At 41.6% G+C, this 22560-nt stretch overlaps 1 protein-coding gene across 1 annotated transcript in view; it reads right to left on the reverse strand.

Annotated features, from left to right (window-relative positions):
* Positions 1-268: 268 nt before the first annotated feature.
* LOC145405009 (UDP-glucose 4-epimerase-like) overlaps positions 269-22560 on the reverse strand; it is a 39500-nt gene continuing 17208 nt past the window's right edge. Inside the window, exons 2-10 of the mRNA XM_080276509.1 lie at positions 19379-19460; positions 9487-10180; positions 7229-7429; positions 6767-6880; positions 4746-4925; positions 3997-4180; positions 3275-3428; positions 1493-1623; positions 269-332 (exon numbers count right to left, since the gene is read on the reverse strand). Of these exons, the coding sequence (XP_080132635.1) occupies positions 286-332; positions 1493-1623; positions 3275-3428; positions 3997-4180; positions 4746-4925; positions 6767-6880; positions 7229-7429; positions 9487-10180; positions 19379-19460 (1787 nt within the window). The 3' untranslated portion in view covers positions 269-285. The remainder of the gene's footprint in view (positions 333-1492; positions 1624-3274; positions 3429-3996; positions 4181-4745; positions 4926-6766; positions 6881-7228; positions 7430-9486; positions 10181-19378; positions 19461-22560) is intronic.

Here is a 22560-nt window from a genome sequence, read left to right on the forward strand (position 1 = left end):
GTGTGTGTGTGTGTGTGTGTGTGTTTTGCATACTGCGTTGTGTTCCTGTGTATTTTTGTCAGACTTTTTCTTTTATTCATGAGTCTGAGTCTTTCTCGTGTTTGTTTTATAGCTCTTACTACGGCACTTATTTGTGTTGATGATTGTTAATTCGGCTGTTTTCCTAAGGTGGTTGTTAATTCTTCGTTGTTTTTCGTCCATGTTTTGTGTTTTTTTGTGTGTTTCACGATTTTCTTACTTGCTCTTTCTTTTTTCTGTTTCCTGTCCTCTTCATCATCAGGGTGTTCAATATCCATCTGGGTTCATCTGCTGAAATCGCCAAGCATCCGTACCTGCCATACATAAAATACAGTAGAATAAAATACAATAGCAAGAAATCATTTGAATAATAATAGACACAATACAGTAGTCATACACCACACACACTGAGTAATTCACACAGACCAAAAACATTAGCCATACACTATACATACTCTGAATATTACACCCAAAGACCAAGTACATTAGCCATACACCATACATACTGTGTATAATACAGGCATAGACAAAATACATCACACATACATAATACATGCTCTAGATCAGGGCTACTCAACTGGCTGCCCGCGGTCCAAATCCGGGCCTTCTGAGTGTTGTAGCTGGACCCCAGGCATCAGGAGGAGAAAAATACAATTAAATAACATGAAGGTCCTGGTGATGGATTTTTGCAAGTGTATTTCCTCGACTGACTGTAGGGTAAGTTAGGGGTCAATTGTACATATGTATTTAATCTACAAATGCTCTCAGGGCCTTATATATAAGTTTAGAATAGTTTCCATGCAATAGCAATAACAGTAAATGGGACAAATCAACTGGGTGGTGGTGTTTATGGCGGTCGAGAGACAGCTGAATTTTGGCGTGAGTTGTATTTGACGTGCCTGATGTAAATAGTAGCCTGTGTTCATGAATAAACCAGGAGTACGTTGGTAGGGTACTGAGTATTGAAATATATTGTGTTGTGATGAATCAAATTGGTAAAATCGTTTTTCATCCCCACAAGCGATCGTTCTGGTTGTTTATATTTATGTGGAGTGGAAGAAAACATGATTTATCATAATCGGAGGAAGGCCGACTTACCAAGTTATAGTATTTTTTCTTTAGATAAAGCAAGGTTTTTACCTAGGCCTACTGCTATTCTCATGATTTATCCGGACCTCTGCATACATTGGAACTTGTCGAACTGGACCTTTGCTCATAATAGTTGAGTAGCCCTGCTTTAGATGATACAAGAATAAGCTGTGCATTGGCAGTATTCTTGTGTAATTAGAAGGCGGCTTGTTTAGGTTAGATACTCCGTTGTATATTGTAACGCAAATTGTGGATATCTAGAAATTTAAGAATAACAAACACATCACCTACGTGTACATAGATAAACATACGGGTACCATAAACATACAACATAGGTATTCACTTTACTGGTTGTCTCTCTCTCTCTCTCTCTCTCTCTACTTACACATATCCTCCACACTCCTCGTTGCTCTCCATCCCAGCACCTCCCACGCGCGTGCGCACGAGCACGTGGTCTGCGGCACATCTCCCCTACGCCTGTCCACTACCTCACATTTTATCTCACATCCGCTAGCCCTGGGAAAGAGAGAGAGAGAGAGAGAGAGAGAGAGAGAGAGAGAGAGAGAGATATTAGTGAGGCAGAAAGAATTGGAGGGAGAGAGAATTTATTAGTCGTTGTGTGCACCCCACATCTGTGTGTATGTGTGTTTTATTGTTTGTGTGTTTGTACGGGACCCATGTAAGTATGTATAATAGGTACCGTGTATTGAAGTATGTGTGTGAATTTTTTTACAAGTTGTGAACCTATTATACATTTTTCTATATGTGTGGATATGCTGATGTGTTTATGTATGTATGAATTATTACGTGCGTGTAACTTGTGAACGATTTGTGTGTGTGTGTGTGTGTGTGTGTGTGTGTGTGTGTGTGTGTACATTTTCGTCTGTCTATGTACGTTTGTGTACGGCTGTATCCTGTGACCTGCATTAGTCCTTTATGTATGTATCTGCGTATGTATGAATGTGCGTACCGAATAACCTAGTGAATGAGTAGTGTGCGCGTGTGAATTATTAAAGGCCCTCTCAAACGACCCCTCATTAAGGCTTATTACCACCCGCCACTCTCTACTCTCACGGTAATGACCTCTAATGTACTCTTCGTAATGACCTCATACATTAAGGTCATCAGATGCATGAGTAATTACAGGGCCTCCTAGCTTACGTAACCCCTTCACTACGAGGTCATCCCAAGACTTCATTATTCCACTAAGGTCTTTTTTTTCTGCTCACCCGCGGACGATTTTATTCAGCTGAGGGAAATAGCAGCCACCGAACGATTTTTTTTATTTTTATCTATTTATTTTTTACAGGGGGACTGCTTGTAGTGAAGGGGATAAACATTAATGACATAGTTCCTGGAATTCGAAGTGTCCTAGGCTGAATGAAATCGTCTCCCCTTAGCCAGAGTTTAGTGGGATGGCCTGCGTTTTATTCTCGCTTCCCCCAGACGATTTTCCTCATAGGAGAGACTTTTGGCTGGCAGTGACGGGGTGGAGGGAAGTGCATCACCGCTGGCAGTATCGAGATGTCTCTGCATTTTATTTTCGATACCGCAACACGAATTTTTCCGTTCCTTTTTTCGTTTTTTTTTTTTTTTTTTTTTTTTTTTTTTTAAAGCTCAGGAAACCTCGTAGTCCCCCTACCCCTGCTCATTATGTTCTTTGTTTCTTTTTTTCTATTTGTTTTAACCGAGGTCGAAATTTGTCATAATTTAGAAGACTTGAAAGGTGTGTGTGTGTGTGTGTGTGTGTGTGTGTGTGTGTGTGTGTGTGTGTGTGTGTGTGTTAAGCTGATGATATTTACCCTATTAATTTTGATGTAAGTGGGTATTTAAAGTTACTGGTGTCTGTACTTAGGCCTATTAATGTATTTCATTTTGAGGTTTTCAGCAATGTTTACTTACTGCGCGATCTATTTATTATGTTTACTTATATACTTATCCGTTTGATGTATCCAAGTTACTGGCATTTGTGTTGATCTGTTAGCTACTGGTATTCATCTCTGCATTTATTCATGTAAGCTTGTAATTTTTTTTTTGTTAACGGGATTTAGTTACGTTTATTACCGGTATTTCTATATTTACTAACACTACTTATTTACTTCTTAACGGTATTTATATTTCTTACCGGTATTTATTTTTATATTTACTTATTTATTCACCACCTCACCTCTCAAACGCGTGCACCATCTGCCTGACGGACACTCCCTGGCCGCGCCCCAGGTTGAACACGTGGACACCTGCCCGCGACTCACCCAGCACGTGCCTTACCGCTGCCACGTGACCCTCGGCCAGGTCCATCACGTGCATGAAGTCACGGATACCTGAGAGAGAGAGAGAGAGAGAGAGAGAGAGAGAGAGAGAGAGAGAGATTCAGAACGATGTCACACGGGGTAATACGTGGTTAAGCTAGCATACACTCTCATATTTTCAAGGTTAGACTCAGGTACAAACATAATTACAAAATGCATGCATCCTGTAGAGAGAGAGATGTATACTGTGTGTAATAAAGGAAATCTGGCAAATTAATCAGTCAAAATCGAACTTGGACCTTGCGGGCTCTGAGTCCGCGACTAAACCAAGAAGTGTACGCGACTTGACTAGGAGACAATACGGGTTTTTGTATAGTTCACTGCGTATGGAACGAAGTGGAATTGATAGGGATATTGGGGTTAGTGGAGACGATGATGCCTTTCTTGTTATGCGTGTTACTGCAGACGACTTTATTCAGTTCAGAGGCGATTTTACGAACTGAAGGGGTTACAGTACATATAGCCTCTTCACCACCAGCGCTCTCTCTCCCAAGCTGAATAAAATCGCCCTTCAGTAGCAAGAAATAAAATGAATAAGGCGTCATGCTAGTGAGTGGGAATACTGGCCTATATGACTCACAGGTGCCATCAGGTGTGTTCCAGTCTTGGCCAAACAAGTGAAACACGTCCCGCCTGCCCGCCGCCACCTGCGCCAGGGCAGGTACCAGGTTGACCGGTCTGCCTGCCACCGGGGACTCACCCACCAGGCCGGACGGGTGTGCCCCCACAGGGTTAAAGTACCGCAGCAGCACCGCACACCACCGCTGGGGGGGTTAGGAGGGAGGTTGACAGGGGCGTGGGAGGACGTTAGGAGAAATGTCGTAGATAGGTAAGAGGAGGTTAGAGGGGTGACAGAGTGAAGAGGCTAGTTAATAGGGGTAAGGATTTTGTGTGTGTGCGTGTGTGCGTGTGTGTGTGTGTGTGTGTGTGCGCGCGCAACTTTGGGCATAGGCTTGACAGTCTGTTCTCAGAGACTAAATGCTCCTCCAATCTCCCACACACTGCTGACAAGTCATTACTTGGGCAATAATACAGACCGTCTGTACTGAATACATGCTAAGTCTCGTTCAAAATATTACAATGGCTTTATGAGATATTGGTGTGCCATGAGAAAGACCACCAATACCAGTTGCAAAAGTACTCAGATCATTAAATATTTGTCTCCACACCGTTTACATTTAATCAGCTGACTTTTATTTACCTCAGGAAGTTGACTAATTTATATTTACTTAAATCAACTAACTTCTGTTTACCTTACCCAACTGACTAATATTTACCTTAATCAGCTGATCAATGTTTACCCCACCCACGTGCCTCCCTCTCCCTCACCTTATCGCTCTCCACCACGTCCGTGATGATCCTCTCACAGAAGTGCTTGGTGCGTCCGTAGGGGTTGGTGATAGTGGGTCCGGTGGGGTGGGTCTCGTCCGTGGGGAAGTACGTGGCGGGTCCGTAGACGGTGGAGGAGGAAGAGAACACGAGACGATGACAGCCAGCTCGGTTCATGACCTGGAGTGAGTGAATGACGGAGGGATTAGATTGTAAAAGATGTACAGGTGAAGGAAACTGGATATAGAGATGAAGGAAACTGGATTATAGAGGTGAAGGAAACTGAGTTATAGTTTAGGAATGATGGACACTGGGTTATAGAGGTGAATGAAATTGGACTATAGAGGGGAAAAACCGGATTATAGAGGTGAAGGAAACGATTATAGAAGTGAAGGAAACTGGATTATAGAGGTGAAGGGGACTGGATTATAGAGGTGAAGGAGACTGGATTATAGAGGTGATGGAGACTAGATTATAGAGGTGAAGGAAATTGGATTGTAGAGGTGAAGGAAACTGGATTATACAGTAGAGGTGAAGGAAATTGGATTATAGAGGTGAAGGAAACTGGATTATAGGGGTGAAGGAACAGATATATAGAAGTATGAGTTGAAAGGGAAATAGGTTATAGGAAATTATATGAACTGAGAGGGGATCACATTATAGGAAATATTATACCCTACTGACTGAGAAGGAAATTGAAACTGTATGGAATTGATTATAGTGGTAAATAATTATAGTGACCTCTGACTTTTGGGGCTCGGTGAGTTATAGGAAAATGCTACATTGATTATAGGAGTCTTATCACAAGGGTATAGGGATTCAGTTAACAGCATTGAGTGGAAAATGTTTTATGATTATTGTGCTTTGTGAATTATAGATCTGAAATTTCTGTAACAGTGTTTTGATTAAGTAGAAGGTAGTGGGATGATAGAGGTGTCTGACGATGATAGTAATAGTCGAATAGTTGGTGTGTGAGATTATAATGACGCTTGAATTATAATAGGATGGTGACATGATAGATAAGTGACGATTAGTGATGTGCAAGATGATGATAACTATTTTTTAGATTATAGTGATTTGAATTATAGGGAGACTAAAATGATAGAGGCTTTTACGAACTACCAACACCGAATGAGCGGTAATGAGAGCCCTCCGAATTATAGAACTTTCGCGAATTATGGAGATGGGCGCGATTATACAAGTTTTGCGAATTAGGGAGGCGCGATTATCGGAATTATCGGTTTCCGCGTATAATGAGACCCTTGCGAACTTTGTGCTGGGTTTTGCGAAGTGGTTGTTGCGGACACATTTATTTTTTTACTACCTACGCTATCGAGAGTGGGGTGGTTGTGTGTTTGTTCCATTCTGTGTGTGTGTGTGTGTGTGTGTGTGTGTGTGTGTGTGTGTGTGTGTGTGTGTGTGTGTGTGTGTGTGTGTGTCTACCTTTTATGCATCCATCCATCTCTCTGTGTTCCTCTGTCTGTCTGTCATTCTGCCTATCCATCGTATTTGTCTGTCAGATTTCTATGTCCGAGTGTCTTTATCTATATCAGTCAGTCTATCTATCTATCTCCTTGTTTATTTGTGTAGTGGTATGTATGTATCTATCTGTACCAGTAGTGTTTATCTTTAGCCTATATCTTGAGCTGATAATGTAGTGTAAGAGAGTAACATTTACTGATTTAGGCTGATTTACATTTTAAGTGGAAGACAGGGTTAGGTATGAGAGTTAGATTTACATGAAGAAAACTAATTTACATGGAAACTGAACCACATACTTTTTAGGGAAGTATGATGGTTATGAAGAGCCTACATACAGATGGCTGACTTACATAATTAATGGGTAGTAAGGATGATGATGACAATGATTGTGATGAGGTTGATGATGAAAGGGGTGGTGGTGGTTTATATATGTAGATGATTTTATTTATTCATTTATTTATTTTTTGAGGCGTGGTGCTAGGAATGTGATGATGATAGTTTAAAAAGAGACAGTTAATTTACGTGTAGGTGTTCCATACCTGCATGAGTGTGGTAGTGCTGGTGAGGTTGTTGCTGTAGTAATCCAAGGGTCGCTTCACACTCTCCCCCACAGCCTTCAGTCCAGCGAAGTGGATTACGACGTCAATCTTGTGCTGGGGGCAGATTGGTGGTTATAATTATGAGGACAGTGTTAATAATATGTAAATGCAATAGTGTATAATATTAATAATGTTATACGTAAACAATAAACAGGCTTTGTAGGTTAATCCGCGCCACCAACGCAGTTCCATCCTCAAAGGGTATCTCAAGAGCATTGCAAACGGCCTCTCGTTGCATAACCTGTCCGTGTGTGTGTTTGTGTGTGTGTGTGTGTGTGTGTGTGTGTGTGTGTGTGTGTGTGTGTGTGTGTGTGTGTTTTACCTGTCTTTCTGGTAGTGCCATACTCTACCTTTGTCTGTCCATCCATTCGTCAGTCTTATCAGTCTATCTCTCTGTCTCACCTTGTCAAACACCTCCCTCAGCCCCTCGGCATCTTGCAGTGGGAGGAGATAGAAGTGCAGGGGGATGGGTGAAGCACTGGATCCCTTCTCCCCCTCCCCCTTCCCCTCCCCCACCAGCCTTTGCACTCTCTCCAGGGACGGGGGCACGGAGCAGGGGGGACGGGGGTGCTTGGAGTTGATGCAGTTGTCCACCACCACCACCTGTGAGGGGCAGACAGATAGATTAGTGGATAGAGATACGGATGACGTGATACATAGGTAGATAAATAGATGGATGGTTATGGAGACAGGTGGACAAACAGATATAAGTAGATAGGTCAGTAGATACAGATGAACATAGACAATGAGAAAGACAGATTGGAAGGTATGATGCGGTACATAAACATTATACCGGCATTTATTATGTACTTCTGTATACGTAAAAATAGTGATTTGCTATGGTGTTATATATATATATATATATATATATATATATATATATATATATATATATATATATATATATATATATATATATATATATATATATGTGTGTGTGTGTGTGTGTGTGTGTGTGTGTATGCACCGAATGTATAAATATTACCACGGTATATACAGTATATGCAGTATTCTTTAAAATTTAGGTGTGGTTGTGGTCAGGCCCCGTCTCGTAAAGGAAAAAATGTTGCTGATATTTTTCTTGATTGTGTGTGTGTGTGTGTGTGTGTGTGTGTGTGTGTGTGTGTGTGTGTGTGTGTGTGTGTGTACCCTCACGTTAGTTGGGTCATCAGACACCACTGGCCACATTTCCGTTGGCCAAGGAGTCTCATATCTGCATCTGGCATGTTAACATTTCTCTTCATGTTATTTTACGTTTGTACTGATGTTAGGTGAGACAAGTCATTTACAAGAGAATGTTAAAATATAATATAAAAAAAATGAATAAGTGAGGAAGTGCCAGGAGCCTCCAAAGCCCACAAGAGTAAGATGGCATTAGTCAAAACCCTTAAAACAAACGTATTGGAAATTGAATGCTCGTTTTAAGTTAGCCTAGGTAGCACTTTGAGTGGTAAGAGGAGAACCTCGTGGCTAAAGGAACAGATGAATGTTGGAGTTATAATCAGAATACCATACTGACTGCAACAGAGCTCCATCATTAATATATACTCTTCAGACACTATCCAGAATAATATTGTGAAATGTGTCCGTAGAGGGAAAAAAATATGGACAGGTCTTGGATTCACTTGCAGAAGATAGTCCCTCCGTTCACTGTCAGGGTAGCCATTTCATTACGATGACGGTATTTCTCTTCTGACGATTTTTAGTCCAACACAGAAAGGATCTCGTATTGAAAGAGTTAAAAGAAATACAACTCATGTCATGCTGGGAGGAGCAATTTACATCTTGGACCTGTAATCCTTATTTTTTTTTCTCTCTCTCTCTCCATCCTGACAGTGGACAGATTGGAGGTGCAATAACTCACACGCCTATATCATGAAAGTAACAAGGTGAAGATAGGCAACGTGTGAAAGTTATAACCTGTGGGATAAAGTCGATATACAGTATTAGTGGCTGTCAGTGGTGAATGTATGGATGGAGGGGCCACCAAGGATGAGGTCATTGTTTTTTGTTATTATTAACAGTAACCAGACGTATACCGCCCCCCAGAAACTCAATACCTATTTCTGTCAGATATATTTGAAACCCGGGTAAATATTGTAATCCTATTAACCCTCTTTATTAACGTGTTGGTGGTTCCGTCAACCGTCAGCCAGAGTAACGCTGGTCCGGTCAGTTCAGGAATGCAGACAAACATGTAATTGATACTTGGGTTGTAAAGGTTTCGTAAAGATGTAGCTATCTTATTTATGGCATGTGTACACTACTTCGTATTTTCAGTGTACTTATTATTCATTTCCTGAGAATTTTGAACAGTAATTCACTACTTAACCAAGATGAGTTGTGTAAATGTCATTACTTAGGCGTACAGTGCCAAAGTAATTACCCCATGCCTGTGACCTATAGCACGGGACACTGGTGGTACTTTGTCCTATTCCAGTATTTTGCATGTTCTGGATCCAGCCCATCCCATGGTAATGATGGATCGCTGAAATTTGACGGGGACCAACTGCTACATAAACTCACAGACACACTCATGAAATATACATTGAAGATAGAAAGATGTGTAAAGATAGAAAGGTAGGCTTGTCTACATAGATGGATTAAAAAAAAAAAAAAAAAAAAAAAAAAAAAAAAAAAACGATATTGCCACGTCTTACCTCATATCCAGCTTGCAGTAGTACCAGCGTGGTGTGAGAGCCAATGTACCCAGCTCCTCCCGTTACCAGCACCGTTGCTGGGGCGTTACTAGGCTTCTGGAGACCGTGACTGGGGTCGTGGAGTGCGGTGATATTAGTGGTGTTGCTGCTGATGGGGTTACTGGAGGCACTGTCGTTACCATTGTCACAGTTTCCGTTACCAAATCCGTTACTGGGCTTCTGGAGGCCATTACCAATACCTTCAGGTTCGTTGATGATGATGATGGTGTTACTCCTGAAAGTGTTACTGAGGTTGCTGTTGTCATTACCGTTATTATCAATGTTACCGTTGCCAAACCCGTTAACATGGTCTTGGAAGCCGTTGCTGGTGTCTTGGGACTCGCAGACGTCACCGTTGTCACTTCTGACAGGGTTATTGAGGCCAGTAATATTGCCATCGTTAGCAAATTCGTTACTGGACTTCTGGACTGGGTTGCTGGTTTCTTGTGGCTTGGTGTCACTGTTGTCACTTCTGATGGCGTTACTGAGATCGCTGGCCTCGTTACTAGCGTTATTGCTGCCGTTACAACCTCGTTCGTAGCCATTTCTCCTGTTTCTAAGGTGTGGACACTCGCTGGCGTCATTCTGGATATCGATACTACCGTTATTGATACCGTTATGACCGTTACCTGAGTCGTTACTGACTTTTGAATGCCTGTTGGTGTCACTGATCTCGTTACTACCAATACTGCTACCATTTCTACCACTACTTGAAGCGTTACTAGTGCTGGTTGCTTGTCCACTATCATTACCATCACAACTACCACCATCCCCAGCACTTCCACAACTGTGACTATTTATTTCACAGCTACCACCAATACTACCACCTCCTCCATCACTACCACAGTTACCACTATCACTTTCACCAGTACTGCCACAACTACCACCACCATCACTGTCACAACTACCACCATCACCTTCACTATTTACCACACAACTAACACCATCATTACCAATACTACCACAACTTGTCAGATAGCTACCACCAGCATCACTACCACAACCATCACGATTTGTAACATAACTACCACTTGAGTTATCAATATTCTTTAGCTTCTCAGCAGTACGACCAGCGTCCCAACCACCACCACGATACCTACCATCATTACCACAATTAGCAACGCTACCACAGCTACCAACACTACCACAACTACCAACACTACCACAATTACCAACGTCTCCCTTCATGTTGACCATCACAAATTCTGTAAAAAAGAAAAACAAGAAAAATTAATATAGCTTACAGTAAGAACCATACATATACATTGATTTTCCTGTGAACGAAATTTGTTGTGGGGATAATAATAATAATAATAATAGTAATAATAATAATAATAATAATAATAATAATAATGTGATGAAAATAGTGATGTTATTGGTCTCTCTCTCCCTCTCTTTCTCTCTCTCTCTACACACACACACACACACACACACACATACACACACACACACACACACACACACACACACACACACACACACACACACACGCGCACGCACGCGCGCGCGTGCGCGCATCCCTTCAATACTCTTTAATTACTTCCATTAAAGTAAATGTGTGTATATTTATATATGTATATGTTGGGTGATGTGCTGGTGTTTAAGTTATATACCGCACCGTAGCTGTGTGTGTGTGTGTGTGTGTGTGTGTGTGTGTGTGTGTGTGTGTGTGTGTGTAAATATGCTTACGTATAGCCTTTTCTCATGTATGTGTTAAGTATTCGTAACAGAAGAACCATCTATGATTGTCTAGCCTAATGTTTATCTTTGTATCACCTTTGTTTATCTATCTGCCGGTGTTATATCTATCTATCCATTCATCAGTTGGTCCATCTATGCATTTCAGTCAATCCATTAATCCATCCATTCATCTAAATCCATTGTCTGTTTGTGTGTTTTGGTAATACTTGTTTACATGTGTACGACAGTGTATATTAGCCAGAGTGTTTTCCATTCTATATATTTCCAACGTTCGTGTGTGTGTGTGTGTGTGTGTGTGTGTGTACGGGAGCACAATATTGCATACAGCGTGCGAGTCATGCAACAATGTTAATAAACTGTTTTGATAAGCTGTATATTCTGGTATGCACGGTATGCCAGGGGCCTGTGTACGTGTATATGTATGTGTGTATTTTACGCTTGTCTCAGTAGGTGTTTACAATAATGGCTGTTTGTGTGTGCGTGTGTATTTCTCTCTCTCTCTCTCTCTCTCTCTCTCTCAGCTATAAAGACAGAGTGGTGGTGGAGCGGGTGGATGGAGGGTGTGTTGATGAGTGGTAATGGAAGGGCTTACAGGCTTTACCATAGCGGCCACCATGGATCAGCTCTGGGATCAGGCATACAGCAATAGAGTTAGATAGATAGGCAGATAGATAGATAGTTAGATGGGTGGATAGATGAATGAATAGATAGTCAGACGTATACTCCTAATTGTTGATAGAATACATTGGTACTAGTAAAAAGAAAGCCTATATATATATTTTTTTTGTTACATCTTCCCTTGTAGGCCTATACGCGTCCTAACGGGATACTAAAACGAATCCACTCTATGATGTACCCAGATTTATATGTTAATATTGAAATATCTCGATAATAATTACGTATATTTGATGACTGAGTTTATTTTCTTTTCTCATATTTGTCACATACACCTGAGTTGAAATTTGTGGTTAGTACGAACAAATAAATCTTGGTACTATCTCAGCTGGGAGGCTTTCTACAAACAACTCCTCGGCAAAAATTTTCGATAATGCATCCAAAGATTTTTTTTCTTGTCACTTTCACTGCAACATAATGCCTTTTCATTTGGTTTTAGGTGGTGGCGACAATCCTCCACCCACCTGATGTGCTGGCTACTTCTCCCTTCACCTTTATCGTTCTTTTTCTGTGTCTGCCTTCCTCTTCTATTTCCTCTCACCCTTCCTTTCACTTTTTATTACTCTTCTTTCCACTTCAGGTGACCACACTGGACAAGACTTATGGTTCCCTATACGCCAGGAAACCGTTTAAAATGCTGGGTGGTAATCATAAAACCCAGATAACATGGTGAAAGCCTACTGTGGTGCCTCTGTTAACTGGGTGGAGAGACGCAAATGTGGCGTCCACGCAGGAACCACACCTCTACCCCTCGCAACGCCTCGCTGTTATTTAGACGTAACCATTGTTACTGGTATTTGCTTTATTTACCGTTAAACATCTAGTTTTCTGTGTGTAGAAGGAACTTATATACAAAGGTCTTGAGATGAAATTGTTACTTGATAATCTGAAGCAGTCTCTTAAACTCTTATCTTAATTTCTGCTTCTACAACTTCGAGTATTTTTCTCGGCTATCGGTTCTTTGGATGTGAAATGACCTTACCGAGATATCACCCAAATAAACAAGATAGTGTTTATTTAGGCCCTGGTATTTTTGCTTTGACAATTCGACTGCGCATTCCACATAACCTAGCGTGATAAACACATATACATAAATAAATAAATATATATATAATTATAATTATATATAATTATATAATTATTATATATATTAACTTCACGCCACCATTACCAACTTGACTATGTTTAGGTTTTTGCGAGGTTTGAAATGCCGTCCGTCTGACCTCCCCGCCGCCTCTGCTTCGCGCCAGGTTGCATATAGGTGGCGTGGTGTTCGTGGCTGATGGAATTATTAAAGCACTCCAGCCATTTTGACACACGCTATTCATGTTATGCTTATTGGCCGGGATTTTTGACGAATAGTAATGACATGGTAACGCATCTGCCTTTTGAAGACATGTTGGTAGATTTATATTAATTGCGAGTATGTTTTTGCTCTCTCTCTCTCTCTCTCTCTCTCTCTCTCTCTCTCTCTCTCTCATGAATTTATAGAAGCATGCATATTCTGCACGCAGATATATATTCTCTCTCTCATGAATTTATATAAGCATGCATATTCTGCACGCAGATAGATACTGTACATGCAAGCGTACACGCTTTTTCACACCGCACTTGCCCACACACACACACACACACACACACACACACACACACACACACACACACACACACACACACACACACACACACACACACACACACTTTACTAAGGATGCATATCTCACACACACACACAAATACATACATACATACATACTGCACATCGTATCGTTTACAAATGCTGCAACATGTTTGCATGCATCGGCCTTGGTTGCCTGATGGCGGCTGTCCACGCGGCTTGATCTCTGGCAGCCTCCCTATTCAGTCACGTATCCTTGAAGTCACACGCTATGAACTCGTTCCAGGTCATATTCGGTCTGCCTGTCGCAACCCTACCCCCGACGTTCATACTTCTCATCTTTCCCACCTAATTGCTGTCCTCCATCCTCTTATCCTGCCCAAAACCATCCCAGCCTACCCTTCATCACAACACCAAAACACTCCAGACCCATCTTTCCTCTCAACTCTTCAGTAGCAATCCTAGCCTCCCCAGGATTCGTATTCAAGGACCTCCTGCACATCCATCTAATCTTTGTCTTTTCTGTACGTTTGAGCCTATGAATATCCTCTTCCATAACTGCCCAGGTCTCGCTACCATACAGCATTACACTGTTAACACATACCGCATAAAAAATCCCATAGCACGGAGGGAGAGCCCCGTCAGTGTTAGGAGAGGTAATAGCTTCTTGAACTTCCTCCACCCATGCCTTACCCTAGCCACAGAACTTGCTCCAGTCCCACCTCTAGCACATAACATGTACCCCAAATAACAGAACTCCAAACACTCAAAAGACTTTCCGGATCATTCCTTTTACCCCGGACAAACTCTACATTCTTTTCCCGACACACGGCACACACGATATCAGCATTATGTAGCGGTCTACCTCCAGTAACACTGCTTTCCTTATGCGCCCACTTATCACAAACACTGCAAAAGATGGAGTTACACCCTTGTGGCAAAGTGCACGTAGCCACTATCCCTCTGCTTTGACAGTACCGCAACCAGCCCTAGATATTACCACTTGCTTTATCCGCATTTACTCTCACACCCATATGCCCCATTCCGTCTCTCCATGTCCTAAATTTCCTCTTTCTCCTTTTCGTTCTCCGCAGTGAACACCAAGTCATTACGTACACATATATTTGATGTGCTGTATAAACACACACACAAACACGCACGAGCAAACATACATATTGCACATACACGCATACTGTACGTAGATCTTAATGTGTTTATTCACACACAAACACACGCGCACACACATACATACTGCACATACACATGCATAATGTACTGTACGTAGGTCTTAATGTACTTATTCACACACACAAACCCCCCCCCCACACACACACACAGTTCACTCCCACGCAGTCACGCGCGGAGAGAGAGAGAGAGAGAGAGAGAGAGAGAGAGAGAGAGGGAGGGAGAGAGGGAGTGGTATAGCATAGAGAGGGGGGGATATGGGGAGGAGACTGAATAATTGAATGGTTTATTAGTTAATAATGATGGAAATTATCGTGCACCATTATTATTATTATTATTATTATTATTATTACGTAATAGGCAGATAACTCCTCTCTCTCTCTCTCTCTCTCTCTCTCTCTCTCTCTCTCTCTCATATATTAGTTAACAACACTGCATTACCACCTAAATAGCGCCATGTGAAGCAATCAGTTAATTACCTTTAAATAAGACACATTAATTACTCTTGATAATATCTCTCTTAATTAACTCACCTAATCCCGCCGTTATTTACCTGCTCACTTTTTCCTTTGATTACTTTTTATTTATTTATCAAGTATTTACATTTTCTGTATGTCACAAAACCAAACCTATCCTAATTTAACCTAGCCTTATCTGAGCAACTCTCCCACCACTCCCATAACCACAACTACCACTACCATAGCTACTACAACTGCCACCACAACCATTCCATGACGCACCACCACCACCACTCCTATAACTACCGTAACCAGCCCACAACAACCACAACGACTACCTCAGCTACCATTGCCACCCCCACCACTACCACAGCTACCACCACCACCACAGCTACCACCACCACCCCGACAAGAACCACAACTACCACCACACAAGCCACAACAGCTACCACACCCACCACTACTTCCGCATGGCTGTACCATATGCTGAGCGTAAAGTGACTTTGTGGTCTGGGGGAGAGAGAGAGAGAGAGAGAGAGCAGGGGTAGTCCCACCTCCGCTAAACTACCGCCTCTTAACATGCAAATTACAGGGAACGAAGATTTTGAAGGTCAGGTCCGTTTGTTTTTGTTTGTATGTTGGTAAGTTACGTGATTTCTTGTTCCCTCCGACAAGGAGAGTATGTTTTCACCCGTTTGTTTGTTTGCTTGTTAGTTTGTCTGTTAGCAGGATTACTCAAAACCTTAAAGAGATTTGGACCATATTTGGTGGGTAGATTAACCCATGTCCCAGGAAACAATCGCTTAACTTTTGGGACCGATGTTTGTGAGTTTGTGTGTCTGTCAGCAGGATTGCTCACGAACTAAAAGAGATTTGGACCAAATTTGGTGGGTAGATAGCCCATGTCCCAGGGAACAGTCTATTAACTTTTGGGACTGATCCGGATCGTATTACAGATTCTAGATCCGGAAAACACTTTTTTCGAAACCCTAATCAGTAATGAAAAAACTTAACCCATTATGAAGAGTGGTTTGGAAATTACGTTGCCCTTGTCGGAGAGATGCGCTCCACTGAGTGCCCCTCTAGTTTTGTTATGTGTTGTGTTATGCTCTTTTCACTTTAACTTGGCCCAAAATGTCCATCTATTGAATGTCGGGATACAGTAAGAGATCGGCATTTACTGTATTGTGGTCGTCACGAAGAAGTGCTACGGACAGGATGTAGAGTCGTAGTATTATCTTATTGTGCCACTTAGTTATGGTTAAAGAGGCTGAAAAAGACAAATAAAAGCTCAAGTAGAACGAACTAAAGTGGGTAATGCGCTTTTTTTTTGTGGGGGGGGGCTAGTGGGTTGAAGAAAACGTGAGTCGGCTCAGCACATCCTACATCCGAGAACCCGAATTTTTGAAAGAGGTGCTGTGATATATCAGGGGAAAATAGGATACCAAAACTGTAGAATACAGTGTAGAGAAACGATGAAAAAATGTACTGTGTGTTGTTCAGGGAAAGGGGGTGGTCTTGTGGATTGTGACGAAGATATATATATTTTTTTAATGCATCATCCTCTTTAGCTGTCTCAGAACGATTTTTATTCAGCTCAGAATGAACATGAAAAGTATATATCCATTAACTCCTTACGGCGATTACGATTATCGATTTTAGTTATACTACCGCCAAACGATTTTATGAAAGACAGGGAGGATGTCTGGTGGTGACGTTGAGAAAATATGGAGTTTAAGTGATGCCTGAGTTGTGTGATGCTTGGGGTCAGGGGGGAAGTCACGTGGAAAGTGTGGAGAGTTGAAAGATGAAGGAACTGAGTGTTGATATACTAAAAAGAGCGAGGACGCCTGGTGGTCGAGTAGGATAAGATGCTTCAAGTGGGTGTGGCTCATAAGGGGCGGATTCCAAGGGTTGGCTGGTACTATTCACATAATGCCGCTCTGGGAAGAAAGACTGGTCTCCGTCTTAAATATCTGAACTACATAGCCTAGCCCCGGACCACTACACTGTTGATGTAGTAATGTAGGACTGGATGATGGATGGATGGAAAGCAGTATCTTTGACCCCATTGATAAACAGGAGATAAATCAGAAGGCAAATGATATATCGCCTCATGGCATGCGTGGAGTGCAATATTGACAGAATAATGACAGAGGCGATACGGTGGCAAACTGAAGGGTGGATTTTCTGTACGATTGCAAAAGTGATAGATGTGCACGAGCCCTTGTGTCACGCACGACGGTGGTGATATCCTAATTGATCGATGTTGGTCGTGGTGTCCCATAAAGCTTAATGTACCATCATCTGAATATCTACCGTACTGTATATGATAAAGATACTGTCTAGAAAACGGCACAAGCAAGTGATATAATGCATCCTCATGAAAACAGGATTACCGACGTGGTGTGGAATCGGGCATCTTCCAGCAACCATCGCGTGGTGTGAGTGTTTTCGCGCCAAATATGCACCGATAAATTTTGGAGCTTGTATACAGTTAGTCTCTCTCTCTCTCTCTCTCTCTCTCTCTCTCTCTCTCTATATATATATATATAATTTCCGTACCCTGTCTTCAAACTGTCAGAATCTGGTGATATCCTGCTAAATTAACCAGTCATATTCAAGCAGTGATGGACGCTGTAAGAGGGGGTCTGGTGGAATAATGTAGTCTTTATCAGCGTTATCAAAAGGCGTGTGAGACCCTCGTTGTGACGGGGTAGAAACATGCGCACAGATTAACCCCTTCACTACCACAGATCCTTCCAGACATGAACAAAGTCTTCCGTCGGTAACATGAAAATAACACGTACAGGTGTGGTCATAATTATCGATCCACATCAACGATAAATATGGGACTGAGCAATGACTTCTGAAACCCGGTGATTGGATATTCTAAACCCAACACACTTCTCAGAATATTACGTAAGGATTTTATAACTGTTCGCCTAAAGATGAAACGATATAAATGACCATAATATACGTACTTTCCGAATTGGTTAACCCCGTCAGGCCGAGAACGTACCATTTATATTTCTTTGACTAACGGCCGACGGATTTACTGGGTTTACAGGAGAGCACGACCGGATTCGGTTTAAGAGACTACCACCTGGAAATCTGTTGGTCTACATCTCACCATTGCTTTGTAGCTAACAGGGGAACATTATTATTATTATTATTATTATTGGTAGTGGTGATGGTGGTGGTACTACTACTACTACTGACCACCACCACCACCACTACTACTACCACCACATTTTCTTGTCATTTCTATCGTGCTAGTTGTATTAGTGTTGTCGTTCTTGCTGTGACTCGGTGTGAGCTGACGTGACGGCTTGCTGCTTTGATGGCTACAATTTCTGCCTTAGTGTTTAGAGGGATTAGAGACGGGGGGGGGGGGTGATGTCCGGGAGTGTGGGTGTGAGAGGGGTGAACGGGTGTATCTGGGCGAAAGTGCGTAGCGATGAGAGAGAGAGAGAGAGACTATAAGTTGCAGGTACAACGTACATTAGTCATTCTCACTTCATCGCATATCATTCAGATTTGGACAAAAACTAATAAAATCAATATGACGGCCACATTCCGTCGTTCACTCAATGCATATACACAACTACAAGCGTGGTGGTTTTGGAATGCGCATGCAGGAACCTATGGATCGACTTCCGGGAAGCAGCTTGGCAATACAGAAACTCATTTATTCTATTCATTTTTTACTTTTATCCGACGATGGCGTCATTTATAATTTACTTTAGCTGCCGGACATAGAATTTTATGCTAGGAAAGGCCAGGGGTTAATGAAGGCAGTATTTAACTCCTTCATTTAGAAAAGTCTGCTAAGTTGGAGAATACATCGCTTGAATGTAGCTAGAATTAACTAATGAAATACGTAATTGTGGTGAAAAGGCAAATAAACCAATTCCCAGATATGCAGTTTTTGCCAGGTGTAACAATTTACTCATCAGGATACAAAATCATTTAAAATTTCAAAATGCGAAAGGCTTTGCTAGGGCAGTAGTAAATATCGTAAACTGAATCTGCTCATACTCGCTATACACCTACCTGATATACAGCGGATGTCTGTATATATTTTCACTGTCGCATTTTCTGAGTCACTGCGATATGTGTGAAAGCTTGAAACTGCACTGCCGACAAGGGGAGTGAAGTGCTGCTACTGCTTTCGTGGTGTTAAGTGTTGGGAGCGAGTATAGCACCTACCTACCAATGAGGGTGCGGGACGGCCGTAACCATGGCAACCGGGGACCAATCACGGCGCGGCTGAACGTCAACAAACCCGTACGGCGCTACAAAAAATATGCCCAGGCACTGAATAATTCATCGTGGGCTATAAAATTGACCTTACGGGGAGTCAATTTAGCAGTTTTATGATGAATATTGTCAATTGATGAACCCTAACGTTAAAAAACTGTTAATTTGGTGGGGAATTTGATGTTGGCTGTTAAATTTTTCGTTGAAATAGATTCTGACACCTGTTGCCCCACTCGGAATCTGCTTGAGATGTTGATAGACAGCTCCCTTCATGCTGAGTGGCATTTTGAAGAAGTGGTGAGTTTCGCAGGCTGATCAGACTGGTGGATAAAGGCTGTTTCTCTCGTCTTTGTTCACCCAGGAGTTCTACTGTATGTGTGTGATAAATTTTGTGTGTGATAAATTTATTAGGCGCTTTAATATTCAGTTCTCCAGTTTTACACCTCTTCTCTCTAAAGTGAGTCGCAGTATAGTTTATGGAGTAGTTTTCGGTTGATATTCACTGAGTGCTAGTTGTGGATTTACCTGGATATTGTTACATTGATTTTGTATGATAACCATTATTTACCATCTTTTCCCATCATCAGCAGCAGCAACATCTTCCTCCTCACCATCATCATCATCATCATCATCATCATCATCATCAACAACAACAACATTCTCCTGCTCCATCTCCTCTTCATCATCATCATCATCATCATACCAAACTTATTTCCCACTGATGAGTTAAAACTGAGGAAGACCAAGTGGGGGTATGCTGTGAATGAGGGGGGTGGAAGGAAGAGATAAAGACAGAGTGACAGGGTGGAGAGAGAGAGAGAGAGAGAGAGAGAGAGAGAGAGAGAGAGAGAGAGAGAGAGAGAGAGAAAGAGAGAAGGTGTGAGGGTATGGAAGGGAACGGAATGATGGTGTCATGGGAAAAGGGGTCGTTACTGAGTAGGGACAAAACTACTTATCTCTATTTCATTACCAGTCATCATCATCATCATCATCATCCGTACCTCTTTTCCCACCCTTGGATGGGACTGTAACCATTTATTTATTGATTTATTTTATTTATGTATTGTTTATCGAATTCCGGGCGTAGAAGAGGCAGCCCGTACCCCAAGGCCCAGCAGTCCTTCACGGTCCCACCGATGGCGCCCCATTCACTTGCCACCACTTAGGCACTATACTCTTTTCACTTTATCTTGGCCTAAATTGCCATCTCTCCATCGTGAATGCGGAGTTGTAACATTAAGCACCGGTAAACACTAAACTGTCTTTTTATGTCATCAGTCTGTGTGAAATGAGCTGCAGTAGGACGAAAATCTAGTCCAAGTTAAGGTGAAAATTCTCTCATACCAAATCAACTATACTGATATAATATGCTAGGGCTTTCTTGCTCACTCTAATACCAACTCTACTATACTGATATAATATGCTAGGGTTGTCTTGCTCACTGTAATACCAGATCAACTATACTTAGGGCCGTAATTTCAGAGGGGCTTGGGGGGCTATAGCCCCCCCAATGTTTTCTGTATATTAATTTGTCAAAACTTCAACTAAGATTAAGGATTCAATAACAGTTCATGGAATTGCATAAGTTTTTAAGTATAGTATGATACTATGTGACTAATATTATCATAAATCTTGTTGGCACAACTATTTGAGACACGAAGAGAGACTCACCTTGGTAGTGTTATGATGTTTTTCAGTGTTTAAGTTGTGTGGCAATGCTGTTCTTGTCATTCGCCAAGCGTTGTCGATAGCTTTCTGTTGCCTTCTGGCCTGTGAGTTTATTTTCTCTCTATTGTGTTTATAATTATGTTTCTTTGTTTTGCTGTCGTAACTCTGTCTACATATTGAGAGACGAGGAGCATAGTGACCCACAACCAGCTAAACCACACAATGTGTCTGGGTGTTCATTCTAGGGAAATTGCCAGTCTTGATCTGAAGGCGGTTCTGAACGAATTTATTGACACGACGGAGAGAAGAAAAGCCATGTTTGCTCGTGATTGACATGTTGAATAAATGTTAATATTTTGTGTAAATCGTATGTTGGAATCTGCATGTTAAGATCAAGGTTCATATGATGGAATGCAAATGTGTGTGTGTGTGTGTGTGTGTGTGTGTGTGTGTGTGTGTGTGTGTGTGTCAGTTACACGTTATGTTATGGAAGATGAGTGACCTTTAATATGAAAGAAAACAACACTGGACTGAACTTGAAAATAAAAAGGAAGATAAAGTTGGATTGATTTTGTTGAAAATTCAAACAGTTCTACGCGTGTTTGATCGAATATATCTAAATTTGATCCAAACTGATCATAAACCCAATCCTAAAGGTACCGAGATTTTGATTATTTTATCATTACCAAAAGAACAAAGGCAGGGCGGTATATTTCTACCAGTTATCCTACCTCAGGCGTGTAGGCACAATCTTGATAATTATCCAGCATATTACAAGTATGTAAAATGGCCAAATTATTAAAGTTAGTCGCAGTTTGAGTTGAAAGTTCAGATTGGCAGAATGTGAAGCCTTTTAGTTAAACACCCAACTCCATCACTAAACATGTATATACATTTGATCTAGACCCTCAAAAAAATCTGTTGAAAATTACGGGCCTGATACTGATAAAATATGCTAGGGCTACCTCGCTCACTGTCATACCGTCATCAGTATTTGCTTTGTTTACGTCTGAGGATCTCTCTCTCTCTCTCTCTCTCTCTCTCTCTCTCTCTCTCTCTCTCTCTCACACACACACACACACACACACACACACACACACACACACACACACACACACACACACACACACACACACACACACAACTTGAATACTAAGTTATGGTTGCAGGAAATTCAGTGAGCTTTAATTATGAGTTAGGAATGACTGCTTACTTAATCCACCTTCCAGTCTGACTACATTTGTCCGTCAGCTGAGCAGAAAAAGGGATAGAGATTTTTGTCAGATAAAAACAGACAGACTTTAACCTAATTACAAGCAATTTATTTCAGTTAACTCGTCACTTTTCCTTCCAGCTGAGATTTCCGTGTCTGAGGCGGCTAGAACATCGAAAATACTGACATTCGGATCTTCCCCTGTATAATGGACTCTCCTCATGGCCTCTTGGATTATGCTGTAGTCCATTCAC

Source organism: Coenobita brevimanus, chromosome 65 (assembly GCF_032717465.1).
Source record: "Coenobita brevimanus isolate Jiangsu-jjx chromosome 65, ASM3271746v2, whole genome shotgun sequence".
In the NCBI taxonomy this organism is placed as follows: Eukaryota; Metazoa; Arthropoda; class Malacostraca; order Decapoda; family Coenobitidae; genus Coenobita; species Coenobita brevimanus.